At 38.5% G+C, this 27,215-nt stretch overlaps 1 protein-coding gene across 2 annotated transcripts in view; it reads right to left on the bottom strand.

The window, feature by feature from the left end:
• Positions 1-27,215, bottom strand: part of LOC122813661 (nuclear factor 7, brain-like) — a 351,579-nt gene that overhangs the window by 59,840 nt on the left and 264,524 nt on the right. For both annotated transcript variants that reach the window (XM_044086103.1, XM_044086102.1), the window contains exon 5: positions 4,553-4,680. In XM_044086103.1, coding sequence (XP_043942038.1) covers positions 4,553-4,680 — 128 coding nt within the window. The remainder of the gene's footprint in view (positions 1-4,552; positions 4,681-27,215) is intronic.

Here is a 27,215-nt window from a genome sequence, read left to right as displayed (position 1 = left end):
ATGAATTTTTATTGACAAATTCAGCAAATCCTGCATATCCTTATTCTCCGCCAACAGGGGCACACTTGCAATCCTAGACTTAATAGCTTCCAAGGTGTGCTGCTGGTACTTCAGCATATGAAAAAGACAATTAGTAGACCTAATAGCAAGAGTGGCAGAAGTACAAACCTTTTCACCCCACCTATCTACGTTCCTAGATTCCCTGTCAGAAGGAACAGGATTTTTAGTAACAGTGTCCTTAACTCCTTTAGGGCCTTGAGAAATAATCTCTGGATCAGCTAACGGATTCCTGAAAAGAAACAAATGAGAATCAGGGACTCTATAGTATCTGTCAGGTTTCCTGGGAGCAGGAGGAATTGAATTTGGAGTCAAGGAATTTTCCAGAAAAACATCAACCACCTCCAACACAGGTAGAATAGCCAAAGGCTTATGCTAAGGCAAATCCAAAAACTCCCTAATACTTTTCTTAGAAAGGGGATAATCCTAACTTTCCCATTTAAAATGCTCCCTGAATTTAAGAATGAGGGGAATGAGAGGAAACTGGAGCCTGTTTCTGCATAGGCTTACGACTGGAAAGATTTACCTGCAAGTCTGAAGGACTCGGGAGGCCTGGCTACTACCGAAGTTGCAGCCGAAGTCATCGGTATGAGCTTGCTGACTGAACAAAGAATGGAGGCCTCGGACACCGGAGTCAGCTTAGTGGCTCCAGATCCAGCTGAAGAGGCAACAGGTGGTAGGTCAGAAGGCAAAATGGAAGCCGGAGGCCTGGGGGCCTCTGAAAGGTGGTTGAAAATTTGTGGGCTGCAAAGGCACCTCACTGGCTAGCGCATGACTGATGACCAACTTAACATCATCCGAGGACTTGACCTTCAGAAGCCTGTTGCGGCCCTTATCCTTACGTTTCTTGGGGATATCCGAAGCCTGAAGACCAGCGGATTAGACAAGCAGATAAGGGTGGCTCAGTGGTGATAATGGATAAAGATATGTATGTCACAAAAATGAATGAACTGTTAGATGATACTGATACCTATGAAATCTTAAATGGTACATCTCTGAACAAAGTGATAAGAAGTATACAAGAGATGTTATATGATATGTTATTATGTGGTATAATTGACAATGACCTATATATGTATTTTTTGGTTAAAGAACCACTTATCCCTACATATAGAGGGTTACCTAAAGTTCATAAAAATCTATATGATCCGCCCATGAGACCCATTGTCTCCGGAAGGGGATGGGCAACAGAGCCCCTCTTGATATATTTGGAGAAACAGTTAAAACCCATGTTGAATGAGACTAAATCTGTGTTAAGGGATACTGAGGAATTCTTATATGAATATGCAGATTATATTGAGAGCAATACCAACATTGAGAAGGATATTCTGGTAACACTAGATGTTACGTCCCTCTTTACATGCATTCCAAATAACATAGGGATTGACTATATTAGATTATTACTTATTCAAAAGGATATTCCAAGCAACCTAGTAATAAGATATATGATGATACTAGAAATAATCCTAGAGAATAATGTATTCACTTACAATGGGAAGTATTATCTACAGAAGAAGGGAACAGCAATGGGGACACCAGTAGCCAACTCATATGCCAACTTGGTGATGGCATACTGGGAGGAGACCTATGTACGAAATAATAATCCATACTCAGAAAACATAAGATTTTATAAGCGTTTTGTGGATGATATTTTTCTCGTTTGGGACAACACAGTGGATATGTTAAACGAGTTTGTCATCTACATTAATGGAACAACGGATTTTCTGAAATTTGAACATACTTTCTCCATTGAGAACATTGATTTTCTGGATGTACGAATCACCAAGACCGAAGTGAGAATTGATACAGATCTCTATAGAAAGGAATGTTGGAGAAATAATCTACTACATCAAGAGAGTATGCACCCCAGACACATCTTCCCCAACATAGTTAAGAATCAATCACTATGGGTATCCAGGTTGGTGACAGATGAAACAAGAAATAAAGAACAACAAGAAATATTGAAGAAGAATTTTGTAATGAGAGGCTATGACAAGGCCAATGTTGAAAAGGTCATTATGGAAAGTGACCAATTTAGGAAAGGGAAAGGGAAACCATATCTTCATAGACATGGCAATAGAGATAAAGGAAATTTGAATTAAACTACACCAAACACACAAACTCGATTAATTATACCATATACCAACAAAAATAACCAAATAAAAGAAATAATAACTAAGAATTGGCAGTTACTCATGATAGATGATAGGATAAAGGAAATAGCGGGTGATAGACCCAACATCACTTACAAAAACATGAAATCCCTGAAAAGGATACTCTGTTATGAACACAATGATCACAACAGTGATAATATTTTACAATCAACAAGAAAAGGGACCTTTGCCTGTAGAAACTGCAATCAATGCAGTTATATGTTGAATGGTAATGAATTTATACATCCAGACAATGGAAAGAAAATTGTTTTTGATAAATATGCAGACTGTAGAACAAGGGACCTTGTGTATATAGCACAATGCCAATGTTGCTCCTCCTTCTATATAGGGAAAACTAACAGAACCCTAAGAGAAAGGGTTAGAGAACACATTTACGCTATTAACAAAGAGAATGAGAACAATGCATTAGCAAAACACGTCATTATGGAAGGGACAAAACATAGATTTAAATTCATGGTATTGGAATTGATTATGAGAACTGATAGATTAGGCAACATCAAGAACTACACTGAAGAAAAAGAAAATAAATGGATCATTAGACTCCAAGCCCATAAGGGACATGGTTTGAATGAAAAAGTTTCATTGAAACCATTCCTTATGGCCAGGCCATACCAACATTGATTCAATATGTTTCTTGCACGAATTTGAATTCTTTAAATCCGCTAACATACACATCACATTGATCAAAGACTAATAATGAGCATTTTATATTATATATAAATGCATGATGGGAATGTACTTTTTGAGGTCTGAAGAAACGTTTTATGGAAACGTGAAAGCGCTAACCAGTCTGTTCATTTAATCAATAAATTGTTTGTATTGTGCCAGCCGTGGAGTGCTTCCTTCGTTTACTACAGCAAGACTGAGGAAGTGACATCAGCTGCATCCCTTTGTATCAGATGCCCCGATGTCCTTTACAACTGACAACAGCTGATGTCATTTTTACTTACCTTTGGTATTCTGGACGATCGAGGACTACCGGGAGCCAGATAACCCATTGGTTAGGACTGCAGCAGTGAAACACGATGAACATGTAATTGTTCTTCTCTGTATCATCTTGATTATGGAGTATCACAGGCTAATATCTTAGGCCCATTACTGGTCACAGAATATATGCTTACTTTAGACAACTAAATAAACTTGAACCTGAACTTGGACTATTTTGTCTTTCTGCCCTTGCTACAATCCTTCTCACTCTATCCTAGTAACAGCCTTCCCTCACTACCTTCTTCACATAGTAGGTTTTTTTGCAGCTTACTAAAGGGACTCTTTCTCCCACAAAAATAAATATATCCTTCCTCCCTCACCATGTTCCATACCTAATGGTTACCCTTCCCTTGTGTTTTCATTTTTGCTTGCTGTTTTGCCCTTTCATACTTCCTATCTATCTCATGTCCTTCCCATTAATATGTGGCTCTATTGGATGACTGTCATGGTGTACATTTCATGACAGACAAGTGTGTTATGCATTTTTGCAACACTACCTTGTGAGTGTTAGCATGCAATGACTTTGTAGCATTAGCTTGTCTTGCCTGCGCAATGATGCATTAGGCATGTACACTATTGCAGTGCTCGCTCCTGCATTATATCATTGATTATCCAGTTATCACTGTGCATTTATTTTCTTATGAGGTTATCACCTCAGTACAACAGTCCTCTTCAATGCCTAATACATGCCCAATTGCCTATGCTTCTCTTCATGCAGAGACCTCCTCAAATGTTAGGGCTGCAGAGCAACGTAGCCTGTGTGTATAAATCCAAGACCATGCCTTAACACATAGCCATTTGGAAAGGCTGATTAGTGCAAGTCGCAGAATGTTGACACTGAACGAGCGAAAATGTGGACTTACATATATTAAGTCTGAGATTGAATACTCCTTGTTCTCTGAGGTATGGTGATCTCGAAGCTGGTATGTGTACATTTAAGGAATGGGACATTCAAAAGAGAAAAGCAATGCTTGGTATTTGCTGTTCTCCTGGGTGTTCTGATATTTTTTTCAGCACTGTGGGTCTTAACATTGCAAGTTTCAATGTTTTCAATAAGAAACCCAGTTTGAATCACTGAGGGGTATGCCTGAAGAGTAAGCACTACTAAAAACATTTTTGGAAAGCCTAAAAGGAACCAGAACTGCATCTGATAACAGACAATGGACCAGCCCACCTACCTTGTGATCAAATGGTAAATAAATAAATTATAGAGTTATATGTGTAGATAGTTATGTTGAGAAATTTAACCAAGTGTTTTTATAATTGACGCATACTGAACCATTCACTTCAGACAAGAACTGGCAAAGATGGATAAAAAATGGCAATGCAGTTACCTCCATTAATGTTTGAAACATCTGAATAATTGGTATCTTCCATAGGAACCTTGCCTAATTCCAGAACTGGGTCTTTTGTTTCCAACAACTCCTCTTCTGTAACTTTTTTCCTTATTGGTTCAGATAACCTAGTATAAAAATATATATGTAAAAATATATTTATGTGTGTATATTTTATCCAATACATACACAAGGTTATTTTTTACTATAACATTATAGCAAAAGAAAAATAAAATAATTCAGTTCTCGTTGATGAAACAATAAATTCCAGTTGGTAAAATCCTAACTGAAGCAAAATGCAAAACAATTTGTAATTATTCACCTGATATAAATTACCTGCATCTAGCACACTTTTAGCTGCCACAGCAGAACCAAGATTACTTTTGCTACGACCAGTACTTGGCTCTGCAGTTAAGTTCCTGGCTGAGGTACCCCCTGCATTCAGTTTGCATTTTCTCCCTATTACCTCATACGTTTGTACCTGAGAGCCATTTCTTCCTACATTCCAAAGACATGCCAAAAGGTAAAATGGCAATACTATACAGCACCATGGATGTGTGGGGTATATGTCTAACTGGTGTGTACATGATGTAATAGAATAGCATCTAGGCCTAATTCTTGCCTTACAATCACTGCTTGCAAAATAAGCTCTGGTTCCCAGGGATCCCGAATAGCATAACATTAGCAGCAGAAATGAAATGAAATGAATGAATAGCATACTTTCCCTTACCACAGTCTACTGAACTGTGTTTCATATGGCACAATTAACTGCCTGGAAGCAATAATGCCTGAAAATCATTTCAGAACTGTATTCCTATGATCAGCTATTTCTGTAATAAACTGTGTTTTAAAATCTTGACAAATATGCAAGGTATTTGTTTATTTATTATTTACTTACTTAGATATTCATTTATTCATTCATCTATCCATCTATTAATCAGGACAGCCCACTGGATGCTGCAAATTTATAACAATTACTTAGGGGAAATGCTGCAAATGTTTATACAAATAGCATTAAGCAAAAGATAATATGACACCACGTGGTTTTAATAAGAGACAGCAATCACAACTTTCTTCTGTTTCCTTAGGATGAAATCAGCATTGGTAAGACAGGATTGGAGTAAGGTCATCTACCTTTCTCTGCAGTACTATCCTTTTCTACTCTCCACAAACTATATACCAAATTAAAAATCACTGCTGTTAGCGGTAAAAACACAGTTGTCCAAGTTGTTGTGTTTTTGTCATACTGCCATTGAGACAGTGTATACAACATATGAGAGAAAGCACTATACCGGGTACCACACAATAACGTCTTTATTTAAACAAAGTAAAAAGGAGAGGTGAGCGCTTTCGCAACCTTCGTTGCTTCATCAGACAAAGAGTTAACTGTTCAACTGCTTGTTTTATATCACTCTCAGTCAAAAAACAGATGTTATTTATTTTTGTTTCTGCCAAATATGTCATGCCTTCTATATAGGAAAAACAAATAGAAACTTAAAGGATAGAATATTGGAACACATAAGAGACATCAGAAATAACAAAACTACTAGTGCGCTTGCTCAACATGTTTTAAACACTGACCCTTTACACTCTTTCAAGTTCTTTGTTTTACAACATATACATAGAAATGTGAGGGGAGGAGATATAGAAAATTTCACAGAGAGCCGAGAACAAAGATGGATTATCAAGCTCAATGCTGATAGATATCCAGGCTTAAATGGTTGTACATCACTGGTTCCATTTCTTAAAGCTAGATGCCTTCAACACAATTAATTTTTTGCATAAAATAAAAAAAAAAAAAATATATATATATATATATATATATATATATATATATATATATATATATACATATATTTCTTTTATTATATATTTTGTATTATGCATTCTTTTTTATATATATTATATATATGCATTTTTATATATATATATATATTATATATATGCATTTTTATGAGATTATTTAATTGTTTTAAATTGGATATGCATAAATATGAATATACTATGCATTTTTATTTATATGCTTTTTTATATATATGCATTTTTAATGAGATTATTTAACTGTTTTAAATTAGATATGCATAAATATGAACATACTTTACATTTTTGTATATATATTTTATATTCATATGCGTATTTTACAATATTCCTGTCATAAATGCCTTTAAATTTTCAAAAGTTGTATGATGTCACTAATTGGAAAAAATTTTTTGACTGAGAGTGATATAAAACAAGCAGTTGAACAGTTAATTCTTTGTCTGATGAAGCAACGAAGGTTGCAAAGCTCACCTCTCCTTTTTACTTTGTTTAAATAAAGACGTTATTGTGTGGTACCCGGTATAGTGTTTTCTCTCATATACTTCTCTTTTTATATACTGGGTTTTACCTGTATAGCCGTTTTGCTTTTCGTTTATTAGTGTATACAACATTCCTTTTGTGTCATTTAGTTCCTGCATCACAGATATCTAGCTGCCCATATAGATATCAACATACATTTAAATTTGCCTTGGCAGCTCCCAATACGTACGTTTTCAGAGTAACAGTTCCATACCACTGAACATTCTAAAATGAACAGCAGTGATCTCCCCTTGCACCTTTCACTGCACTCTTACCTTGCTTACTCACTCGCTGATAGTACTTTCATTAGACCTAACCCAAGGTTTCAATTAAAAAACGGTCTTTGAATTGCATCTGTGCTCATTTTTAAGCCCCCCCTACTCTGTACATCACATTATGTGCAGCAGTAAGAGACAGCTTCTCTCTCAGACAGTAGCTTGCAGCTGCACTCCATAGTTGCCTCATTTTCTCACTTCAGATATCCCCTGCCCCTTAAGTGAAGCTGTTTGGCTTTCCACCATCCATTTTAGCATACCATTCCACACATTCACCACACTGTCTGGAAAACAACATTTCCTTATTTCACAAGTAAAATGAGTTTCCTCTCATTGTGGTTAGTGCCTCTTCCAATATGAAGTCCAAGGTTGGGGTTCTGTTGGATGATTCCCCCACTCTGATGTAGAGTGAGCTTGAGTTAATATATGTAAGAAGATGTTATGGACAATACAGCACCCACATCAGAGTATGGATGGGAGCAAAGCTCCATTTAAAAATTATTTAAATGTATAACAGCAAGTTTTTTTTTCTGAATCAGAGTTTGCCAGTGTCTCTGTACTTTCAATATTGGATCTCATATGTCTGATTGGGAGTCTGTCATCAAGCCTTTTAATGCTGCTGGCTTAGATTGCTTTGTTACACTTATGGCTTCATTTTTACATTCTAGATATGGCTGCTCACTTCCCCACTAAAGACAGATGCATAATGCATTGCTTGATCAAAAGTGATTGCAAACACATTTTCCCACAGCCATCTACAAAAGAAGTGTTTCTGTATGAAGGGGTCAAGCCCTGGTACACAATCTCAGGTCCTATATATACTAACTTCACAGCTGCACAATAGCTGGTAAAGGAAAAAATTTCTGTAAAGTGCTCAGAGGTCTTGCACAAATATTGATCCCACTGTACCTAACAGTGTAGCTTTCTGAAGTATGAAAAAGACGATGTTGAGACAACTAGACCTCAATGAAGTGGGCATTAGTTGCTGTAGAGAAAAGATGCCATTCCTCCTCCTTACCTTTCCCCTGTCTCCACATCTCATAGGCCTTTTTGTACATATTATTGTACATACTTCCATACTGATACAGTGACTTCTCCTTTTCCACTTATTTATTTTTTACCTTCTCTGTTGCTCATCTATTCCCTTATTTTAGTCCACTTCCCAACTCATCCAGGTCTTCTCCTCACACATCTTCAGTCCTCTAATTTCCCATTCTTTCTTGCTAATCCCCTGTAACACATCATCAGTAATCCAAAACTTGATGAACAGTGCCAATGTACTGTCACTCTGCCAATGATACTTTACCTTTTATTGTCCATGTCTCATCTGTCCTCAACAGAAAAAACTTCTGGATTACTGTCATTCCTAGTAGGTTAATGTAGCTAGGTGAATCCTTCTCTGTCAAGGGATTCATTCTGCTCCATTCTGCAGCTCATTCTTGACCCGGCATGTTTTAATCTGCCTGAGGTACGTTAAGAACTCTAGAAATTTCCCCCTCATTTTCTCTTCCTTGCTGTCAATGCACTTGTTTATGTTTGCTTGTCTTCTTTGTCAATTTTTATCCCATGGCATCCATCAATGGTCTAACTGGACTCATGTTTTATATCTTCCTTATGAATATTAGCACCCTCCTTACTATTCACCTTGTGCCTGCATTTCTCTACACCTTGTATGCTAATCTGGCATATTCTATCCCTCTTTGTCATTTGCATAAATCTGCTACTGCCTACTACAACCTTTTGTTATAATTTCATCTTATTCCCTAGGCTGCTGGCATTTGATAACACAACTTTCCATTGCTTTTCTGACCTCCCGGTGTGCCTTCCCACCTTATGCTAACCTATCTTGACTGCCATCCCCTTTATATCCACTTCTAGCTTTCTAGGTTCCATCTTTCTGTAAAATACCACCTCCCTCAATATTGCAATTTAAGGTTCACTTCATAACATTATTACAATGTCTCTGCCTCAACCTAGTTTAAATCCAGCCATACATTTTTTGGATGGGATTGTGATTGTCCTTACCAGAGAACTATTTGTCATGCTATTCATCTTCCCAGTTTCCCATTATTACATGACTCGTGTGCTTTTTCCCTGTCCTCAGTAGTGTCATATGTCTCACTGTGTTTTCCTATAGCATTTGCTGAACGTCAGAAAATGTGACTGTATACTCTAGGTCCCTAAACTTTATCACATACTGTCTGGTCCTTCTAGGGACTATTAATTTTGGCCCCAACATTTCACTGGTCCCCCCCATTAACCACCATATGTAGATTACTTTTCCATCACTATCACTCTGGTCACCTCATTCACCACCCTGTCCAACATCAAGCCAAATAACATCATGAAAGTCATCAAACTTGTCCACCCTTCTCAAACAGTCAGTCTAATCTTCTTAGCGATATGAATCTTCTTACTAATTCTTCAAAAATTGACACCTCACTCCCTCGCCCATGTTTTTCCTTCTAGTAATGCTTCCTGTCTCCATTTTCCATACCTTGCCCCTTTCTTGATTTTGTTCCCATTCTCACTGCTGTACTTGTTAAACTAGCTGTGCTGTTATTGCTGGCTGTAGTTCCTGGCTCACTTTTTTCTTCATTGATATCCATGTTCCCTTTGCCTTCCTTGTCCCTTCCGTAAATCCTTCCATTCCTACCACTGCTACACGTTTGTGCTACCTCTTCCTTCCCAAGTCTTGCAATCATTTTCTCTCCAGCTTACATCTGTTCTTCCTTTCTCCTCCTCTTGCAACCAAATTATTCCCCCACTAATATTTTTTTTTACTGCTACCACTATGACCAGCATTTGTACTTTTATGCCAGTCCTCTATCCCTCACCGGGTCATTTCCATGTACTATAACTTCTTCTGGCTATATCAAATCCTCAGCCCTTGTACTCCCCTTGTTGTCCATTACTCCTCCACATTCTCATCATCCCTCTACCCTCCTATCCTCTGTTTAGCTATTCTCCCAGTTCCCTCTCCCTTATGAAAATGCACAAACTGTCATATCAGCCTGTGTTTTTTTTTCCTCTTTGCTTTCAGCTTATCCCACGTTACTCCCCCAGTTCTCTGAGTCAGATGGTGGCATCATATAGCATCAGCCCACATCACTTAGCCCTTCACCCAGACCTCCTGACACATCATGTTTCTTCAGATTAGTGTCTACCAGAGTCATAGCTTTGATCTTCTGCTGCTTAGTGTACCTCAGTGCTGAACTGTCTGCTCCATAGGTTCATATGTTCATAGGTTGGTACTAGGCTATCAGCCCTAGGGCCTATACAAGCCTAGCCATAACAATTCCCTGGCTATTTTTTCCCACATTATTTACTTTCCTGGACCCCTGTCTAGCAGGGCGACTGACGTGATCCCTGGGGTGAATTTTCTTTCTCCCATCCAGTTGTCAAGGTTCCTCTTGAAGAGGTCCAAAGAGTCACTCTGCTTGACATGTATGGGCAATCTATTCCAGAGTCTGGGGAGTCTCTGGGTCAGGAACCTATCCCTCCAGCATGTTTTGTTTATTGTGATGACAAGGTTTAGATCCCTAGAGCGTGTAGCTCTGAGGGATTGAGATTTCTTTAAGTGTAGCATGTCCAACAGCTCAGGGTTTGATATGGCCTTGTATGTTAAGCAGAGATCGCCTCTGAGTAGACGATATGCGACAGAGTATAGCTGGAGTTTTTTAAGGCGGTCAGTGTAGGGCATCTGCTTTAGGCCTGTGATTCTTTTAGTGAGGTATTTCTGAGGCCTTTCCAGTTCTTGCAGATGTCTTGAGAGGTACATACCAAATGGGGCGTTGTATTCTATAATGGGTCTAATGAGGGATGAGTACAGTGGGACAATGACCTCCTTCTTTCTGGATGAAAAGCCCTTCGTGATGAAGTGTGCCACATAGAAGGATTTCCTGACTGTTGTGGCGATTCTATGTTTAAGCTGATTTGTACAACAGACAATACTTCCCGACACTTCTTCTTGGTCCATTTGCATAAGTATACTGTCAATAATTCTCCACTTACCTGTTCTTGGACTAAATACAGTTCCTATGTTTTACAAGTTTTTTAAGCCAGTATCCATTAGCAAAAGAAGAAACTGAATGGTGGTTATTGCTGATCCATCATGAATATAGATCTGTGTGAAAGATTTTCAGTAAGTCTATAAGATGCCGTTATGCAAACGTTGATGGAGCCAAGGGTAATTTTAATACCCTCTTTCTTGACAACTACAGCTATCGGATACCATACCTGATTTGGTTAAACAGCCACATTTCAAAAGAAAATGTATGATAATCAGTACTGCGAAATCTCCTTCTTAGCAGAAATATGGGCTGAGGATGACTGACACTTATCCAAAGTATGAGAATTCAGAATGCTTGTCATGAGGAATATGCATGCTTTGGATCTACAGTGTTGAGTGCATTAATGTTCATATTTTTTGTATATATTTGTGTTGAAAAATGGATGGGCAGGCTAGAAAAGGCATGTTCATTTTGTAGCCACAGTCCGAAAAAGTAGAAAGGTACACATTAAGGGGAAAAAATTCAGCACATAACTACAAATCTGTGACAGCATATTTTGTATATGTAATATACCAGGTGCACTTTGACATAATGCAGCAGTGCAATAAACAATGCTGAAATGATAAACATAAAGCAATGCACAGCATCGTCCTAAAAGCTAGATTCAGAGAGAAGGTAACTTAACAGCAGCAGTCAGTGGTTGTTTTGATAAAATTGCTCTCCTATTAGGCACAGAATATTCCTGGGTTATCATTGTCATGCACTTATATTTAGCCTTATTATAAAAGCAAAGCTGAATCTTCTTGCACTAATATTTTTAGAAGGTGGAAGAGGCACTTATATGTTCTAGAGAGAGTTCTTTATCTTCGGTGAGCAGTGCTCCTGTGCTGAGACTGAAAAAGATCCATCTGGATCAGTGCTTTATTGCAGTTTACAGAGAGACAGACAGAGAAAAATAAAGGCTTTGCTTTCACAACTGAGGTAAAGCTTGGGAAATGTCATAGAATATTAGTGTTTATAAGTTCCTGATGTTATAAGCCCTACCAATGTTTGAAAAGTTGGGTCAGAGTCTCTCTAATAATAGCACTATTAACTGTTTTATAACATTTTATAACATGTTCTATAACAGAAAATACTGTGACCTGCTGATGCAGCACTGTCTCTTGAGTGCTCAGCCCTGTCCATCTAACATTCCAGCACTATTAACTATTACTTTATAACATGTTCTATTACAGAAAACATTATAACATAATAAACTGTGACCTGCTAAATGCTCAGCCTTGTCCATACAGCATTCCACTGGTGCAAGAGCAACTCCTAATGGTTATTCTGATGAATTAAAACAAAGAAACAAAAAAAAAAACAAAAGCTCTTGAATAAGCATGCAAACAAAAAGGTTGATGACAATTATTGACAACTGAGTGTTTTCATCTACAAAATCACCATATTCTTCTGCATAACAACAAACATCAAACAGCATACACGTTTAAAAAAAAAATTAAGTCACATTTCCTAATCACTTCATTTTCTTATCAAAATTAATATCTCATGACCTCATTACTATATATACCAACCCTGGGATCGCACTACAGTAGAGAAAAGGGCATTTTCCCCATGTTGGGCAAATGTTACTTGCCCTGGAAGAAATCGGCCCTTCAGGATTTTCAGTATTTGTTATTTTCATCTCAGAAAAATAATGTTCGGTTTTGTGGGTTTTACAGTTTAAAAGTAGATCCTTATATATGTTTGTGTGTGTGTGTGTGTGTGTGTGTGTGTGTGTGTGTGTGTGTGTGTGTGTGTGTGTGTGTGTGCGTGTGTATGTGTATGTATGTGTGTGTGTGTATATATATATATATATATATATATATATATATATATATATATATATATATACACACACACACACACACACACACGCACATACATACACACACACCCGTAAACAATAACAAAATACATTTAAAGTTTACCTAATTATAATAATATTACTTTATTTTTTAAAAACTTATTTAGTATTAAACACAACCCGGAATATTTATCAGATTCTAAAAGTAATTGCTACCTCACTTTTCTCCTTTCTAACCTATTAAAATCATTACCCTATATCTCTTTCTTTATGGTCCACCACAAAAATTAAAAAAATAAATAAATAAAACTTTCACAGCTAAGAGAATAGTTATATAAAGATTTTTTTTCATTCCTAGTCTTAATAACATAAATATGTTGAGAAATACAGTTCAATAGAACTCTCATAGTCATAGCCATGTGAAAAGCACAGCAGAAGAAACAAACTGCTATATACACTATTCCCTTAGACTTACAAGTGTAATAATATCTACTGCCAATTATTGTCATAAAATTATGCAAGGTTAAACATGGACTCTCAAAGATAAAATGACACATATTACACTTGCCACACCGATATATCCCGTATTTATTAGTTATTAGCCTATCAATTTTAAAACTAACACTGTCTTATATAGACCGTAACAAAGTGTTCTTTATAAAGGTGAAACAAGATTTTTTCACCAATAATAGTGATCAATTCCTCATTACTTTCTAAATACTTCAATTTCTCCCAATATTTTTTTCTCTAATAACCCTATATTTCCAATGTTATATTGAAAATAAATGCTTTTTTTAACATAAAAAACATCATCACCTTTTTAAGGAACACCTACTTCTAAAATAGGGGGATATTTTGTCCTTCTGTTTAACAGAATAACATTAGCCTTATCTCTAAAAGTAATCACATTATAACCCCTACATGCAAACGTTTCAACTATGGAATCCAATTCTTCCTTGCACTTAGTTAAACAGTTATTTTATTCATTTTTATTTTTTTTTCCATTTGTTTACCGGGTTAGTCTGACTGGACACAATGTGACCGTTTTCAGTGGAGGCCTGGGGAGAAAAGCTCCAAATGCATTTATTTATTTATTTTATTTTTATTTTACATTTGTTGACCGGGCTAGTCTAACTGGATATATGTCCATTTTCAGTAGAGGCCCGGGGAGAAAAGCTCCAAGACAAATGCAGAGAAATAATGTTTAAGGTTACAATAAAGTTAACATTGAAGAATACTAAAATACATTTTATAACGCAATGGTTAAAAACTATTTACAAAATATAGAACACAATATTCACATAAAGTCTATCGAAACAGTTTCCAGTTAACAGTTCTGCTTACATATGCAATAAAGAACATAAACTCAACTAGGGAGAGTAGAGGGAATAGCAGAGGTGATAGGTTAGTCAGGGTTGCTGCAAGGGCATAACCAGTTTGTTCTGAGGAGTATTTTCAGTTTTTTGTTTGAAGAGGGTTAGGGAAGGAAGAAAAGTCAGTTCAGTAGGTAGAAGGTTCCAGTTTTTCCCAGTAGTGTTTTGAAAACAGAGAATCACCTGCCATGTTGTTCGACTTATTGATGCTAACTAACAGTTTATTTGATGATCGTAAGTTAGTAAGATTTTTATAGGGAGTTAAGAGGTTTGAGAGTATTGGAATATTGTTAGGGTGGTTGAGGATCTTATGTGCAATGGTAAGTTGGCTAAACTGAAGCTAATGTTGTACTTCAAGCCATTCAAGTTGTTTTAGATTCTCACAGTGATGGGTTCTGAAGGGATTACCAGTGGCAAATCTGGCAATGTTGTTATAGGAGGTAGCTAGTTTGAGAAGATTATTTTTTGACAGATTAGTATAGATTGGTGAGGCATAAAGGAGTGTTGAGATTAGATGTGAGTGGGCAATAGTAGATCTTGCTATAGGAGTGAGGAAGGATTTGACTCTATATAGGGAGCCCATTTTTCTGTTAACTGTTTTTATAGTGTTATTAATATGGTAGTCAAAGTTAAGGTTGTTGTCTATATTAATTTGTAAGAGCTTGGTGGTAGCATCAGGGGATATGAGGGTACCATTATTAGAAGTAACAGAAAAATCTATAGGTGTAGACTTATGGGTAGGGGTAAAGAGCAGGATCTTAGTTTTTTTAGGATTCAGGAGGAGGCAGCGTTTTAAGAACCATGACTCCACTATGTTAAACATTTTCTGAGTTAGGGATTGTAGTTCAGATGAAGAGTTAGATGTGCAGATTATTGTTGAATCATCTGCATATTGTATACAGGTTGCATGAGGAGTAGCTTTGCAGAGATCATTAATAAAAATAGAGAATAATAGAGGACCTAGAATGGAGCCCTGGGGGACACCTAGTGTAACTGGCAGGTGGGATGATAGATTATTTTCCAACATAACAGCTTGCTGCCTGTTGCTCAGGTAAGAGCTGAACCATTGTACAGCTAGAGTGTCAAGAGAAAGTGATTTGAGAATATTTATAAGCAATGTGTGGTTTACCATATCGAAAGATTTTGAAAGATCAATAAATAGAGCTGAGAAGAGAGCATTGTTATTGCGATTTCTGTTAATGGTGTCAGTAAAGGATAAGAGGGCTGTAGTGGTACTATGGTATGGTCTAAAGCCATGTTGGCTTTGTGCTAGTAAGTTGTGTTGAAGTAAGTGGTCTAGAAGCTGAAGATTAATGCATTTTTCCATTATTTTTGCTAAGGGGGATAGTAGGGCTATAGGTCTATAGTTAGAACATTCATTGGAGTTGCCTCCTTTATGTAGGGGGATAATGTGTGAGATTTTCCAGATGATTGAGCTAGTTCCCTTATTAATGGTTCTGTTTATTAAGATGGCTATAGGATAAGCTACTACTTTAGCTGCTTTTTGCAGATATTGAGTTGCAATCTGGTCAGCAGAAGGAGTACAAGGCTTAAGTTTTAGAATGAGTTTGTAGATGAAATTAGTAGAGATGGGTTATAATAGGAAAGTAGGAAGAGAGCTGGAAACGGGGTTAGGAAGGCTGGAGCTGTCAGGGGTTAGCTGGCTGGCTAGAGATTGGATGGCTTCAGTAAAGAAGGTATTAAAGGCATTAGCAATTTGGTTGGGAGTCTCATTATTAGCACCAGTTGGGGTTGGTGTACTGCAGTGACCTGGGTGTAACAGTCTATTGATACTTGCCCAGAATCTTTGGGGATTGTTTAGGTGTGTTTGCTGCATTTTACAGTAAAAGTTTTTTTTGTCTGTAAGTATTGCTTTTTTTGTCACATTTCTCATTTGTCTAAATGTTTGTTGATCTGATATGTTTTTGGTAGTTCTCCACCTAGCCCAGGCTTTATTTCTGAGTAGTATTTTTTGCCTGGTGTCTTTAGAGAGCCATACATACTAAAAAGTTATAAAAAATAATAAAAATAATTAAAAAAATGTATATAAACGTAGATAGCTATTTTGTACAAACAGCATAGAATATATAAAAGGAGTAAAAATCAGAGTTTTACAATTGATGCAGCATACAGTGGTTAGAATATTGAGAAACAATTAAACTAGATATTATACAACAAATATAGAATTGTTGGAACATAAATTCAAAAAGAAGTTTCCATAGACAGGGTCATAAACTAGAAATCATAACTATAAAGGTGGCCTAAACACCTGGTTCACAGTACTATGCACTAAGTGAAACTACACGGTACACCTGTGATCTAGGGATGTTGAAAGTCAGGAACAGGTGAAATTAGTCTGGTTCTGTAAAGGTACATATCCAAGTTTTGAATAGATCTTTTAGTAGGGATTTGAAAGTATGTTATAGAAGTGCATTTCTGATTTATCTAGGTGTATTTACTCTTGTATCATAGATTTGCTCTTGGCTGAACTAAATGAATAAGATTTTGCAAAGAATGTGTAGCTGTCTCTCTGTTGCAAAATCCAGTTTGTCTGTATTTGTAGCAAATTCTTCTGTGTAAGCTGTAGTAGCTGATTCATAGCATTTATAAGTGTTTGCTGTACCTGTTTTCTGCCTGTTTTGTGAAAAAAAAAAAAAAAAAAAGAAAAAATATCTCTTGTTTTTCCTGCTTTACTAGTTTAGTCCAGTTTCAGAGTTGCTGATTCCTGGGCTTTGGTTGTAGTTCCTGTGTACTGTTCCTTGCCTTATTTGGGGGAGAGGAAGTTACCTTGCTTACCAGTGAGAGGGGGAAGCATTGAGCTGCCTTTTGTCCAGTTTTGTGAGGTTTCAGCCAGTAACTAGTAGTTTATTGGTCGTTTTGGGCCAGTTTCTAGCTTTTTCCAGCCCCCTGGTATAAAACGCGTAAACGCTAGCTGCCGATTTAGCGCGGAGTTGCCACTGTTGCACACTAGGGCAGCGCCGGGCAAGCAGGTTTAAACTATTCGGGCTACCTAAAGTCCACTCTTCAAATTTTCCCTTAAAACTACCTTCCTCGAACTATACTACTGATCTAATCAGCGTATCCTATAATTAAAAAGATCATCTCTACTTGACTCCAAGTAGAATATTCTCTATCTGTTAAACGTAGCACTTGCTCCTACAGTACTTATTACCCTGATACGGCACTCTTGTCATAGATAGTACCCCAAAAAGGCAACCCCCCATTTTTCGGTCACCCACGTCCCCCCGGAATCTTTTTAAAGCTTTTTTTTGTCTATTCCTTCTAGCATGTCGAGGGATCAGTTGCTTGTGTCCTCTCCTGCTCAGCTGGTGAACCTGGGAATATTGAGGCAATGTTACAATTGCCTCATGTACACAGACAACCCTCTCCTCCTCCCACAAAACACAAATACATGTGAGAGATGCAACTATACGGCCAAACTGGAAGCTGAGCTCTCTCAACATAGGACTGGCAAGACCAGTCAGGAGGAGAAGGTTACCACACACACTATAGACCCAGTCTCACATAGTACCATTACAACCTCAAATCATACACATAAACACACAAAGACATACTCGGAGGCTCTGATCAAAAATTTACCAAAACAACAGAGGCCACCAAAGCAGACACCCAAACAACCACCACCTCAGAACACAACACCTGCAACACATAGACCTCACAGTCAGAGTGTCAAACAGTCACAGCCCTTAAGGCCAAACACAATGCCAGACACACTTGTCATTGGTGACTCCATAGTCAGACACACTGACGTCCCGCTCACCAGACTGAATAAGGAGAAGGTCACAGTAAGCTGCCTGTCGGGCGCTAGAATCCGCCACATAACGCAAGCACTCAGGTCTCTCAACAGCAGGTACAAATATGACTCAGTCATTGTCCACGCTGGTGTAAACGACCTGAGAAGTACCTCCTTGGACTACATGAAAAGAGACATTGAGGAGCTCTCTGATTATGTAGCCCAGGCAGGTATGACCCTGACCTTGAGCAGTATCCTACCTTCACCAAGAATGATGTCACAATACAGAGATAAGATGATCAACTTTAACAATTGGCTTAAACACTGGTGTCATTCAAAGGGGATCCAGTGTCTGTCTGCCTGGGATGACATGCTGGACAAGCCACGCTGCTTCAAGGGACGGCTTGCACCTGTCACCCTGGGATTCGGATATTGGCAAAGGCTCTTGCCACCCCATAGTGCCTTTTTAGGCAAGGCTCAAATTCTAAACCTACCACCCTAGAACATAAAAAAGGAAAAAAACTAAGGGTAATGCTGCTCAATGCCAGAAGTCTAAATCTCAAAATGCACGCACTCGAGGCCCTTCTCAGTATGGAGAACATCGATGTCTGTGCTGTGACAGAAACCTGGTTCAAGGCTCCCGAGAGCACCCCAGCGCTATCAGGTTTTACCTCATATCATGCGTTCCGGCCCCAAAATCCGGATAATACCAAGAAAGGAGGAGGGGTATCCATACTCATCAAGGACACCCACACCTCAAGACTGGTGTCAACGCACGATGCATCGGAGACCATCCAGGTGCAATTAACCATAGGCAAGACTGCTCTGCAAATTGTAGCATGTTACAGGCCACCCTCACAAACTCAGGAACCTCACATGGCCTTCCTGAAAACACTAGAGGGGATAAATGTATCACCAAACACCATCATACTAGGTGACTTCAATTACCCTAATATAGACTGGGAACACTACTCAAGCCCAAACACCCTAGCCCAAAAGTTCCTGGAATTCATAAATTCAAATGCCATGGAACAACTAGTCACCATCCCCACAAGAGGAGACAACATACTTGATCTCATCATCACGAACATGGGAGCACAATGTTCAACACCGGAGGTGTACCCCTCACTGGTGAGATCAGACCACAAACTAATCTCGCTGGAGGTCCTCATCCCACCCCCACCGGAAATCAAAAAGACCATAGTAAAGAACTTCTCAAAAGCCAACTTCACACTTCTAAAGACTAGTGTGGTCTCCTTTAAGGCCCCCGAGCTGGCGAAAAAGAGTACTCAAGCCGCTGAATCACTTACAAATGCCTTCTACCAGCACCTACAGGTCTGCATGGATAAGGCAATCCCAAACAAAACAAAGACTCTTTGTACCAAAGGCAAGCGTCCAGTCTGGTGGACCCCAACCATAAACAAACTCTACAACAAAAGGAGGAAGCTACTACAAGATAGAGCAAAATCCTTAAAAGGTAAGACACCCTTGATCACTATAAGTAAAAAACTAAGAGCTCTCATAAAATCTTCCAAAGCAAATTTCGAGAGAAAAATAGCTAAAGACTCAAAAGACAATCATAAGGCTTTCTTTAGCTATGTTAGAAACCTGGGAGGAAACTCCCAGATATGCTCAGAGCTAGTTCAAAATGATGTGAAGATTACTGATCCTACAGACATTGCCAACATACTGGCTGACAGGTTCAGTGCAAACTTCTCCCCCCCCTCCCCCCCAAAAGGAGGAATATCTATACCAAACGATTGCAGCCCCCCAAACATCTCCAGCGTACAAGTGAAAACTGCTCTCTCCAAAGCAAAAAACACAGCATCCATGGGACCTGATGGTGTCCCCGGCTGTGTGCTCCATGAACTCAATGAGGAATTAAACCCACAGCTAGGACAGCTGTTTAATCAAAGTCTTACCTCTGGATACGCACTCCAGGAGTGGCGCACTGCAACTGTGGTACCACTTCACAAAGGCGGTGCCTCCACCGACCCTGGAAATTACCGGCCCATTAGTTTGACAAGCCTTATCTGCAAAGCCATGGAGAGGATCATAATGGACCTCATAAATAAAGACATAGGGAATTTGCAGACTTTGGATCCAACCCAGTTTGGCTTTGTCAAAGGCAGATCATGCCTTTTAAATTTGGTTGACTTTTGAAACAGTCACCAAAGCCATTGATGAGGAAAGGCAGTCCATACAGCCTACCTCGATCTGGCTAAGGCCTTCGATACAATACCCCACTCAGGTATCATTGAAAAACTCATCAGCTTAAATGTCAACCCATATATCACAAGATGGGTTGCAAACTGGCTGAGTGACAGAACCCACAGGGTCAGAGTTGCTGGCGCCATGTCAGACTCAAAGCCTGTCACAAGTGGTGTCCCACAGGGCTCAGTCCTGGGCCCACTCTTGTTTGGCATCTACTTCTCCGAAGTACAAGCAAACACAGGAGGGTTATGGCTGACCAAGTTTGCAGATGACTGCAAACTGGGCGCCATAGTAGAAAACAAATCTGACACAGATATCCTTCAGAAGGGTCTCACAGAAATGGATAACTGGTGCCAGAGCCACGGCCTAAAGCTAAATGCCAAAAAATGCATAGTCATACCCTTCGGGAAAAACAAGGTTACCCCTAGCTACCAAATAGGTGGCAATCCACTGAGCGCAGAAGAAGTTATCAGGGACCTGGGGACCCAGGTTGATAGTAGTCTGTCATTCGACACCCATGTAGCTAAAGTAGTTAGGAAGACCTTCTACATTGCCCACCTTATCATGAAGGGTTTCTCATCTAGATCAAGGGAGGTCATAGTCTCCCTTTACTCATCACTCATCAGACCAATGATTGAGTACAATGCCCCATTCGGAATGTATCTGACCCGACACTTGCAGCAGCTGGAGAGGCCACAAAAGTTCCTCACCAAAAGGATAAAGGGTCTCAAAAATCTGTCCTATGCTGCCCGACTGAAAGAACTTCAGCTCTACTCAGTCGCTTACCGCTTGCTCAGTGGTGACCTTTGCCTAACATACAAGGCCATGTCAAACCCAGATTTGATGAATATGCTTCACCTCAAAAAATCCAGATCCATCAGAGCCACAAGGGCGGGAGACTTAAACCTTGACACGACTATTAATAGGACGTGCTGGAGGGATAGATTCATCACCCAAAGACTCCCTATGCTGTGGAACAAAATCCCGGTACATGTGAGGCAGAGCACCTCACTGGCCTTGTTCAAGAAAAATCTTGACCAATGGATGGGAGATCGCAGATATACCCCAGGGATTACCTCAGTGTCATTGCTCGACAGAGGCACAGCAAAATAATGGGTTTAGTTCCCCGTACTAAAGGGGCGGCGTAAGCCACAAAACAATGGGCTAGGCTTGTAAATGCCCTCGGGCAGATAGCCTAGTATAAACCAGTGAGTTGTATTTTAAAGGCACTGTTTAACCTCTATTGCATGCATAGTTTGTGCAGGATTTTTTCACCTTACAACAACAAAGTAAAGTTTCAACATGTTTTACTGCCTTGTCTCCATAGTTATTAGACTCATATTTAGTTTCAAGAAGTTATAATTATTTTTTATCACAAAGGGCTGATATGAGTTGAAGTTTCAGTGCAATCCATGGTTTTAACCTCTTCTCACAGTTATCAGTGCAAATCCAAAATTATCATTCTGTGCTGAGACCTCAGATAAGTTATACCTATTTTAAATTCTGATATTATTCTAGAAATCTGAGAGAGCATGGTTTATATTAAAACACATTATACTGAGGAATTAAATGCCTGAAACAATAATGCTTGTCACTGTGTATAGCTATAATCCTTCCTAGTCTAGTACTAAATTATTGGCTTTAGGTTACTTTCTTCAATTTTGCAAATGTTAACATTTTGCATAGAAACATAATTATGTGGTTCCACAAGGTGGAGCAAGACAAAAAAAAATATCAATGCATTTTTGTGCGACGCTGAAAAGCACAAACCATTTCTTTCTAATGGCAGATGAACAAAAAAAAAAAAAACACACAATCAATAATTACAAATAGTGCAGCAGAGAGAGTGATACAATGGAATGCGCACAGAAATGAGGATGCATTGTTACACTACATGATGTAGAATGGCAAATAACAAGCAGCAAGGAGCTGAGGGAGCATGGTGACTACAGGATGTCGAGGATGGAAAAGAAACAGAACAAGAGAGAGAAAAAAATTAGATAACATTCCTTTTCATGCACGTCTAACATTGTGGTTTATCTAATTAAATGCAGGAAATGTCCAGAGCTAAGTTGTATAACATACGCAAATTAGCCACACAAAGCTAGCATGATGCACATAGGCATGTGGTCACACATAAAATTATTGACAAGCCAGTGGCAGCATATTTTTCCCATCTGATCATTATATCTCAGAATGTCTGTGACAGGTTTTCAAGGACATTTCTATACACCTTTAGAAAGAAGAAGAACAATGGAGATTGTACTAACTCAGTTGTTCAGTATGACAGACTGTAGTTTCAGCCTGGATATTGCTTTTCTAGAACACAACAGTATAAAAACAACTTTTCCCGCTAAGCAACTAACAGTGGACAGAAGTAAGGTTCATTCAAGTGCAACAAATGTTTCTGGTAGTGCATGATTAGACTGACATAGCGCTTTTTCAGTACTGCTAATTTACATAGGCAGAACCTTAGACTGTGACGTTAGCACATTTTTTCTTCTGTCTTTCTTTATTCTTTGTTTCAGTTAGCTAAACTACAGCTTGTGTAGTGTACTACTTGTACGCAACACCCTTATAGTCCAACCTGAATATCTTATCCTCTTGTTAATACTTAACTTCGTCACTACACTTCAGTGTGAAATTAGCATTATTACAAATTCACATTTTCTGTTAATTGTAACATCTAATTTCAAAACTATGTCTTGTTTAAAGAGAGTAATAAGTTATAAATTATAACTTATTTTCCTTCCCCAGATTTAACTAGCTTCTCCACACATCTCTTTTACTGTGATTTCTTTTCTCATTAAGTGTCAGAGCAGTCTCCTGAGCTGTTCTTCTCTCTGCTAAAAGAAATTACGTGCTTCCCTTTCAGGCACAAATGGATATTTAAGCACTGTATATAACATCAGTAACTTAATGCTTGACAAAAGACTCCTACTAACCCCGAAGCTCGAGTAACTGCAAAACCTATGTTCGTCCAATAAAAGCTATTACATCTGTGTTCCATTGTCTTTGTGTCAGACACAATTATTAACTGTGCCCTCTGTATACATGCATGTTCACAGAAACACACACAAAATCAGTCGTCAATTACATCCACTTGCATGACTGCACACTGGACATCTGCTTGAGATACAAGCAGTTTAAGAAATTCATAAATAGTGGCCCACAAATGTTTCATAACCCAGTGTAGTGCAACTATTGCAACTCCCATTTGCCCTCTGAACTTCCTTGATCAAGAATCAGACGCAAAGACCCAAAATCAGGAACAGATTTAAATATTTCTGTTGTATGGTTAGAAAGTAACTGAAATAAACTTTACACCAACAGGCATTTTCTGAAGGATACAAAGTCTGAAATGGTCATATTAATTAATGTTTATGTAACAACTGCATATAAAAACAGAAAACAGAGTTGATGATGGCAATGACGACAAATTCTAAAATTCATGACTGTCATTATTTAGTAACTTGATTCCACAAAAAAAAATTCCACAAAAAAAATATATAAAGACACATATTTTACAAGGAACAAACCAAACTATTTCTCAGCTTCTTTGATCAAGAATTCTGGACTAATCCAAAAGTAAACGTAAGGAGGCAAAGACTACAAAAAGGGACACATTTTAATTATTATTTTATCTATTTGTTAACCATGTAGACCCACTGGACAAAGTATTCTTTTTCAGAAGGCAACCTGTGAGCTCTGTCTGCTTAAGTATCTTGCTCAAAGTAATAAAGTAGGCAAATATAGGTGGAAGGATTCACACTGTGTAATTTGGCTACAGGAAGCAGTTTATTAATAGCTCAGAGCCTTAAGTGTTAGGCAACACTAAAGTGCTTAAAAAGTTAACAGAACGGGTGCATGGACATGCATTATCTAAACAGTTAAGAATTATAAAGCTCTAAAACACTAGCATTACTTATTGTAATCTTCCGTAATTTATCAGAACATAAAGAATTTAATGAAGGTCTAGCAGTTAGTACAGAGGGTTAAGGCTCTAGATCTATGGAAGTGTAATTAACAACATTACTGATTGTCTGATATTCTCAGTGATTTACTAATGTTTTCTGAAGTATAAAATCAGGATGTTCATAAACACACACATATACGTGCACTCACACACAGACACACACATACCATGATTATTTACCAGACACATGGCAGGGAGACCAGGTGGTAACATTAAAAAAGAGTCCTGAAGGGACACTCCTCTGCAGTGCTGGTTCTCCAAGTAATAAAGTGAACATCCTAATTTAAAAAAAAACAATTAAATAATATCACATTTAAAGATCCTTCAAACCACAGACACTCCTGTGCCATCATGTGCAGTACTGTGCTGGTTTAAGTAATGCTTGGAACATCCTTTGAACATCCCAGATGGGGTGCTCGTCTTATTTTTATAGAATCTCCAAGCACATTTCCTTTAGTTAAGCTAACTTCTTTAGTGGGACAGAATATTAGGAGGTGGTATGCCTCATATCCTTCTAGTGCAAATAGCAAAGACTTTGACTTCTACAGGGATGAGAATGCTTAACATTTGCTCCAGGATGGCATCTGATAAGGGGCACCTGTCCACCACAGCAAACTGCTGCAGAGTTGGCTCAGACAAATGTAGTGTTTTTCCTTATAGTCTCAGTGCCTCTGTTACCCAACACAGTGATTATTGTGCAGTAACTGCTATGGAACTGAGATGTACCATAGCACAGTAACATTATTACAGTGTCTTTGTCAGACTGAGAAAAACACATAGTAAATTCATGGATTCGCTGAACTGAGTAGAATCAGAAAACACTTTCCAACATGGAGTCATCTACATGAATCCAGTTAATACTGCTGTCCCTCATGTAGATGGTGCTACTATTGGCTAAAGTGGGGGTGGGGGTGGCCAGATTTCCTAGAATTATTGAGATGCAGGATGTGTTATTGGGGCAGAGAAGCTTGATCTATATAACAAGTTTCCCACACTGCTCCCAATTACACATTTAACAATGATGAAACTATATTTTGTAGCTAATTCTGTGGATTTTAATTCTGGATTTGGACTGGCACCAAGCTTTCAGCTAGTTATAGTTCCGTAGATTGTTAGTTGAGTAATGCTGAGTCTGGCTTGTGAAATGACTCCAAAATTCCCAGAATGTTAAGCATGACTCAATTCTGTGAATTTGTGCAGAGCTGATTTACCTAAATTCTCCTGGCTGAGTTGGATGCTATTACCATTTGATATTCTAAAACTAGTAAGTACACTTTCTGCAACTCGATTTGCACTGTGCTGTATTTATATATTTGCTTTATTGTTTCTGTCCTTTGTCTGCACAGTTTGTTTCTCAGGTTAGCTCAGAAGCTAGTTTCAGGTGGGGGTTGTTGAGCCAGCCCATCTTAGGTGTTAGTCATTAATTGCCTGAGGTATATTTTCTGTGTTGCACTTTCAGTACAGACCTCAATTCTGTGAAGTTGTGCAGAGCTGATATAGCTAATTTCTCCTGGCTGAGTTGGATGTTATTACCATCTGATATTCCAAACGGATAATTACACTTTTTTGCAACTTGATTTGCACTGTGCTGTATTTATATATTTGCTTTATTGTTTTTGTCCTTTGCACTGTTTTTCCCACCCTCCCAAGTGGTGTTTTAGTCTTAAACTTGGTGGCTTTGGAACTGCCTACCCCTGCTGTAAATCTGTTTTTGGTCACAGCTGCCAGTCCAGTCTCATTTGATCACTCAACGTAGTGCAGTGAGATCATTTGGGTAGGACTACCCCCTTGCTTCTTTGACTTTCATTAGTCCTCCCTGTTTTATCTCATCAGCTCAGCGTACTAAATAGAGAGAGAGAGAGCAATTGGGAAGGCCAACCCCCTTAGTTCCCAAATCCTGAATTATCTTCTGTTTCCTCCCTCTCCATCTAACAAAAAAAAAACTACACTTTATTCAGCTCCTTTTACTATAATTGCGTTATTCATACCTTATTACCTTATTTTTGCTGTGTGCTCTTGAGTGTTCAAGTGCTTTTATTCTGGTGCCTTTATTACTGCTTGTTAGTAGCCTAATTAAATTTATCTGTTATTCTAAGCATTTTTAGCTTTGGTCTTAGCCTTTGTGCTTCCGGCCAGTTACTTTACATTTAAGAAGGTTCTCGTGGTCTACAGTCTTGTGGACAAACCCTTATCAAAACCTTCTCTCCATAAGTCCATCCAAGCATTTGGAACACTATGTCTGGACAATTCCCATCACTTTCTCCTGGCAACCTGGTTGACATGGGCATACTGAGACAGTGTTAGCAACTGCCTCATGTTTACTAAAAACCCTCTTCTCCTAGCACATAATTCTTCCACCTGCGAAAAATGTATGTATATCAGTAACCTGGAGTCCATGCTCTCTTGCGCCATAGTCAGTAATCCTGACAAAGTGGAGATTGCCAACACAAACACCACTCCACTCACATCACACAGCCAAGCACAACACACACACACACACCTATGCAAAGGTCTTCAATTAAAACACATTTAAACAGCAGAGACCTCCAAAACACACTCATAAATATTTCACAGACAACACCAAACACATTACACACAACAGACAACACACCAGTGTCTCACAAACACAGCTCATAAGGCAAAACAACAAACCAAACACACTAGTCATTGGTGACACACTGATGTCCCCCTCACCAGGCTCGACAAGGAGAAGGTCACAGTCAGTTGTCTGTCTGGTGCCAGAATCCACCACATCATGAAAGCACTTAAGTCTCTGCACAACAAGTACAAGTATGACTCAGTCATTGTACATGTTGGTGTGAATGACTTGAGACGTACCTCCCTGGACTATATGAAGAGAGACATGACTGAACTC

The sequence above is a fragment of the Protopterus annectens genome, chromosome 10.part0, assembly GCF_019279795.1.
Source record: "Protopterus annectens isolate FY-2018-M chromosome 10.part0, PAN1.0, whole genome shotgun sequence".
NCBI lineage: Eukaryota > Metazoa > Chordata > Ceratodontiformes > Protopteridae > Protopterus > Protopterus annectens.
The sequence above is the reverse complement of the archived record's forward strand: the minus strand, read 5'-3'. Positions and strand labels throughout refer to the sequence as shown.